The sequence below is a fragment of the Syngnathus typhle genome, linkage group LG7 (assembly GCF_033458585.1).
Source record: "Syngnathus typhle isolate RoL2023-S1 ecotype Sweden linkage group LG7, RoL_Styp_1.0, whole genome shotgun sequence".
Classification (NCBI taxonomy): Eukaryota; Metazoa; Chordata; class Actinopteri; order Syngnathiformes; family Syngnathidae; genus Syngnathus; species Syngnathus typhle.
In genome coordinates this window covers 1,512,969-1,519,577 of record NC_083744.1, presented here as the reverse complement: position 1 = coordinate 1,519,577, position 6,609 = coordinate 1,512,969, and the positions used below count along the sequence as shown (strand labels likewise).

The 6,609-nt window shown below is 41.0% G+C and overlaps 1 protein-coding gene across 10 annotated transcripts in view; it reads right to left on the bottom strand.

Moving 5' to 3' along the window:
- Positions 1-2,941: 2,941 nt before the first annotated feature.
- znf276 (zinc finger protein 276) overlaps positions 2,942-6,609 on the bottom strand; it is a 130,216-nt gene continuing 126,548 nt past the window's right edge. For 9 of the 10 annotated variants that reach the window (XM_061283788.1, XM_061283786.1, XM_061283787.1 and 6 more), the window contains 2 exons: positions 6,308-6,407; positions 2,942-5,032 (listed from right to left, as the gene is read on the bottom strand). In XM_061283788.1, the coding sequence (XP_061139772.1) occupies positions 4,804-5,032; positions 6,308-6,407 (329 nt within the window). In that variant the 3' untranslated portion in view covers positions 2,942-4,803. The remainder of the gene's footprint in view (positions 5,033-6,307; positions 6,408-6,609) is intronic. The other variant, XM_061283792.1, reaches the window with a different exon arrangement.

Sequence of the window (6,609 nt, the reverse complement as noted above, 5' to 3'; positions counted from 1 at the left end):
TTTGGAGTGACACAAATGGTTTTATAAACGTGTTATTTATGTAATAGTTTTTTTAAATAACTGAATGTTACGTCAGGCCCGTTCTCAGCTCCTCGTTTGTGTTTGTCACGTTAGCATACCGTATCGTTTAGCCTGTTGTTGCTCGTTCATGTCTGTTCTTGGTGTTGGATTTTGTCGAATAAATTGCCCCCCAAAATGCGACTTATAATCCGGAGCGATTTATATATGTTTTTTTCACATTTTTGGGCATTTTATGGCTGGTGCGATTTATACTCCGGAGCGATTTATAGTCCGAAAATTACGGTAATCAAAACGGCAACACGGTGAGGGGTATCTGAAAATCAGAGCAGAGTTTTAACTCACAAACACCTGGTAACAGAGGTGAGGAAATGGGAAACACTTCCTTAAAGTAAGCTTTAAGAACTTTACAGGTTAAGATTAGTCCCAAACAGGTGGTGCATCGATGTCCTTGAGCCTCCTGCATTGTTTAAAAAGGAGAATGGTCGCTAGTTTCAATCCCTGCTATTTGTACAAATCATTTTCAAAATGCCTTTTTTTTTTACAACAAACTTGAGAGCCTCCCCTTCATTTTCAGTGGGAACAGTGTTGTTGGTCTCCCTTATTTGCTAGTGCGTCATAGTCTGGAGTAAAATTTGTTGTGGCAATTATTAGGAGAGATCCGAGGTGTTGGTCCGTTTACCTAGATCTGTGACGGGTTGATGTTGATGTTCATGTTTAATAATACAATTTATTCAGGGTTGGCGGGCCGGATTAAATGGTCCCGTTTGCCCATACCTGCTCTAGCACAATGCACTTTTTCTCTCATTTCTTTCCTTTCTCAATCCCTTTGGCTTCCCAGCCACACTCTCCTCCAAAACTTCTACCACTATCTTCCACATTTCAACTTTCAACTTTCCTTGTACTCCAGACTTTTTCTTCCACTTCGGCATGTATTGCATACAGTTAAGAAATCTACTCGCCATGTACTTCTCATCTCCTTCAAAAGTGAGAGATTTACCGTTTTTATTTCCCATTTTAATTTGGTATTTTTTAGGTTTATACAATTTTTTTCAAAAATGTTCTTTCTTTCTTTGAGGATCCTGAATGCAGGTTTAAATTGAGCTTTCAACAAATTACTAGCCTGTGTTATTGCCGTGGATCAATGCTAGAACTGCTATCTAGTCAATTTATCCTACCAGTCACACTCTCAACCACACAGACTCCAGCGGTTTTTATTTTTAGGCCTATCCAGGATGGGTGTAAAACCCTCCCAAACAGCTTGGAAAAATCGGACAAAAAAAAAAAAAGAATCTACGCCCTTCTTCAATTAGGAAAAAGAAGCTCTGTTTTTTCTTAGCCCGTTCCTTCCATTGGGACTGGAATCCTAGCTGTTTCTTGGCTTGGAAAAACGAAAGCCGTATTTCATAGCCCGGACAAACCAAAGCCTTATCTCATAGCTCGGACAAACCAAAGCCGTATCTCATAGCTCGGACAAACCAAAGCCGTATCTCATAGCTCAGATAAACCAAAGCCGTATATCTCGTAGCTCGGACAAACCAAAGCCGTATATCTTGTGCACCTTTAACTTTTTACGTGTTTCACAACAACACAATCACACAACTTTGGGGCTTTAACTTACTTGTCCCCTGGTTCGTTGCACTGCCGGATCCCGTCAATCCACCTCTGTCAGACGAAGGCAGACCTAAAATGTTGGCCCAGTGAAGAATTCTCTTCCCAGGACTTTCTTTTCCAGGTCCTCCTAATGGACGCCGGCTTGTCGACAATGCAGCACGTCCTCCTCCGTCAGCCAGATGGCGGGTATGAGGGATCCCGGGTTTCGGCACCAAAATGTTAGTGGTGCTCACTCTAACTTATTTTTGGAAGAACCACACGGGAGACAGTATGCCCTTTTAAACACCTGCAGGTGGAGAGTCATTCGTCGCTGTGCGTACAGCGATGATCGAATGAGGTCTGACTCAGGCCTCTTGCAGGAGCATTTGTATTGAGAGAAACAGGGTGGGGGTGGGAGTGGACAGGATGGGGTTGAAGCCCCTGGCCTGCTGATCAAAGCATAGCAGGGGGTCTTTTACGACGTTGTGTAAACCAAACAACTTTGATTGCTTCCTCTGCAGCTGGTCAATCAGTTCAAAAGATCTTAGCACTTTGTTCTGCTACCGTTTTTTTTCCATGTATAATGCGCAAAATTTAACTACCGTTTTTTTCCGTGTATAGTGCGCAATATTTTACTAATTTATTGTCCTAAAATCTGGGGTGCGTATTATACATGGGTACAAAGAAAACAATTTTTAATTTTTTTTTTTTAAATTTTTTTTTTTTTTTTTTTTTTAAATAAAGTCATGGTACAACAAAACCAACAACAGGACTGACCGACAAAGTCGTGGAACAAAAAGACAGGGTGACATTACCAAAGACAGGAACAGAATGACAGTAACACATGCAATGATCCAACGGTGAGCGAGGGGCAGACAGGACTTAAATACAAAACACGTTACATCGATTGAGGTGACACAGGAAGAGCGGGGTGACACGAACAGAAACTATGGCAACCTAGACACATAGCAAAACTGGGGACGGGACATGACAAATCTCCCCCCGAAATAAAACTCACCTTTCTTCTTGTTTGTTGTCAATCGCGCATCGCATTCAGCCATCCTGCCCAACACACTTAGTAAAATTCATAATTGACGACACATCGTTTGATGCGATGGTGCAATCCTCGATGGTGTGTTATTGTCAAATATTGTTTGTTTTTTAATCTCCATCGCGGACCGGACGTCATACGGAGGCCGCCATTACAGATGCGCAGAACGGTTGCGCAAGACACGTCAGCTATATAAAGAGCGAGAGTTCAGTTCTCCACCTATTAGTTTCAATTCACAGTTTAATTAGCAGTTTCAATCAGCAAATAACAAAATGCGTATTACAGGTAATATTTTATTTCACAACACTTTGCCTTGTTCCTTTCGTCTCTGCTGTTCATTTCAAACACGCTCCATACGACCGCAATGCTCTTGTATCAGACGCTCGCTCGATCACCTGCTAGTTTGCCGTCTGTCACAATGTACCCTACACAAATCCGAAACATTTATTGCGGCTCCGAGTCACGACGAGGGGCAAGTTTTGGTTTCCAAGGTTGTTTTTATTCCTCTTCAACGTATCTCCCATACAGAGCCGCCTCATTCCCCTGCGCACGGAGCGCGGTGGTGCGTTTAGGGGCAGTCGGAGAAATCAACGCCAACAAAAAAAATGACATCCAGCCTAGTTAAGACCATACCAAAGACTTTAAAAATGGGACCCATTGCCTCCCTGCGTGTGTGACGATCTTTGGGACTTAAAAAAAAAAAAAAAAAAAAAAAAAAAAAAATTAAAAAAATTCATAAAAATTGGGTGCGTATTATACATGGGTACAAGCTTTTTTCCAGCATCAGCATGCCATTGTTAGGGGTGCGTACTATACATGGGGGCGCACTATACACGGAGAAAAACTCCGAAGAAAAACTTATTCTCCTAAAATCTGGGGTGCGCATTATACATGGGTACTTTTTTTTTTTTTTTGAAGAAAATCATGGTACAACAGTTTTTGAAGAAAATCTTGTCGCGGATGGAGTGTGGAAAAGACCGGGTGCAACTCAAATATTGGTGATCCCGTTGAGAGTCTCATATTTCTTCGCTATCGAGTTTGCTACTGCATGCGCAGTGATACTGACCGGCAGAATAACATCCGGTTGTTCCCAAAGATGATCTTTTTTCTGAAATAATTTTACGTTTACGGACTTAAGTAACCCGGCCGGGTCATGCCAAAGACTATAAAAATGGGACCAATTGCCTCCCTGCTTGGCACTCAGCATTAAGGGTTGGAATTGGGGGGTTAGATCACCAAATGATTCCTGAGTGCGGCGCCGCTGCTGCTCACTGCTCCCCTCTCCCCCAACGGATGGATCAAAATCACACGGGGATGGGTCAAATGCAGCCAGATGCGTGTGTGACGATAAAAAAAAAAAAAAAAAGTCAAAATTTGGATGCGTATCATACATGGGTACAGGCTTTTTTCCAGCATCGACATGCTATTTTTAGGGTGCGTATTATACATGGGGGCGCATTATACATGGAAAAAAACTGTACTTTTGTTGAGACAGGACATGCTAGGTTATTTATTACAGGTTACATTCCAACATAATCATACGATCAAGATAATCTGTGAACCCTAACACACACCATAAACTTTCTTCGTCCTCTTCTGGTTCTAATGTCTCTACTGTTGTGTTTACTGGTGCAGCTGAAGTCTTTGTGTAAGGACGTTGACCCAGAGGTGGCAGCAGCTTTGTCTACATACTTGGACCTGCACAGCGACATTCCAGAGCTTCCTTTCTTTTGAAGGCAACTTTGGCCCAACGAAACCTCACCAAACTGCAAGACATCAGATGTTTTTCTATCATGTTCTCAGAAACATTACAAAATAACTGTCTAATGACTTGTCTAATTAAAGCACTATAACAGGAGGAAATCTGCATTTTACTTGCGCATATTTTATTACAGATCATACAGATAAATCTGATGTCAGTCAACACAACTACGTCTATGAATAGCTTGCTTCCTATCTGATAACAAGCTTAAAAAGTAAAACAAGTAGTTGGAAAATTACGGTAAAGGCAAATATACATAAGGTTTTGTGCAGCACCATCAGTCAAAGCAAAAACCTCCATAGTCCACCACAAGCTGTGAGTCTTCATGACATCATCTGTCTTGTTCTTGTGGCATTGTCTCCCTGTTCATTGAGTTGTTTTACAGGCTGCAAAATGCAGAGTGTGGCTTCTGCTGGTTGCCTTTCTTCTGCACCTCGGTTTGAGTCAGCGGGTGGACCATGGACATGTGAACATTGAGATTATGGGCTTTCTCAAAACGCTTGCTGCATATTAAACAGGCAAATTCCAAGTCAGCCTCTGCCTTGTGTTTAGTCATGTGATATTTCAATGACGCCCGCTGACGACATTGGAAGCCACAAACTTCACATCTGTAAGAAAAACACATTATCCATGAAATATTTGTATCTCTAAAATGAGCAAGTCTTAAAATAAAATTCTGGAATTTCTATACAAATGTATCTCACAAAATTAAAACATCAAGAATAACTGAAGCTGAAATATTTCAATATTTATTTCTTATAATATAGACAAGGGTGAGTAGGTGGGTTGGATTTATGTATGGACGAACAGAGGGATGGACGAATGGATGTGCGCCTCACATGTACAAGCAAACATAATACATGGCCAGCTTGACTCGTGAGATATTTTGTATGCCATGCGCAGAGCACTCTGCCTCTCATATGGCCGCAACCATGTTGCGTGTGTTGTCGATCACAACAGCAATTCAATGATTTGGCCAAGGAATTTCCAAATTGATGATATGATGATAAGAATGTCAATTTTCGCACATGTCCTGAATGTTCTTAGTCACCTAAATGTTGAACAAAGGCTGTGATCTACCGGAGTCAAATTCCTTGTTTGGCATGCCCAACTTCTTGAATTTTGAATATCTCCCTTTGGAGCATCTGCTATAGTCACCCTAGTGTGAATCTCGTCTGAAGTTTGCAAGAGAGCATTTGGATGATCCAGAAGAGAATGGGGATAATGTCATATGGAATGTCAAACTTCAGACGGGCCTAGTCATGCACTGGCTTAAGCAGGGGGACACGTCTGGCACTGCAGGATTTGAGTCCCTGGCGACATAGTGTGTTACTGATGGCAGTCTTTGTTACTTTGGTGCCAGCTCTCTGCAGGTCATTCATTAGGTCTCCCCGTGTGGTTCTGGGATTTTTGTTCACCATTTTGTGATCATTTTGACCCCACGGGGTGAGATCTTGCATGGAGCCCCCGATTGAGGCCATTATTGACCAAATACTTATTTTCTACTATAATTTGCAAATAAAGTCTTGTAAATTCTTCTTCAATGTGATTTTCTGGATTTTTTTTCATTATGTTTTTCATAGTTGAAGTGTACCTATGATGAAAATTACAGCCATCTCTCATCTTGTAAGTGGGAGAACTTGCACGATTGATGGCTGACTAAATACTTTTTTGCCCCACTGTAGGAAAAATGAATACATATAGAACTGCAGTAAGAAAAGTTTTATAATCACCTGAATTATTATCAATCAATTGTTAATGTCTTGAGATGCAAGTGTTTATTCCTAGGACTATATTTAAAGCTTTATGTTTAATATAGTATTTACTACAGAGGTTCATGTCCAAGACTATATTTAAAGCTATATTTTTAATATAGTACTTACTGCAGAGGTTTTACACCTGAATGTCTCATTTGGTGAACTGAGAGATGTTTCCTCTGTTTAAAGGTTTGTCCGCACTGGTCACAGATGTAGTTCCTCTCATCTGAAAAACAGACAAGATACGGTAAACACCATTTCATTTACAGCCTAGTTTAGCATTTCAGGAACGGAATAACAGAATCGCTTGAAAGGCCTAAACCAAGCGTGTGAAACTCAGTGTCGTTCACGGGCTACATAAAGGCAAATTTGATGTCAGTTAGCCAGAGCTGCAAAAATACAACATAATGACATTAATATAAACCAAA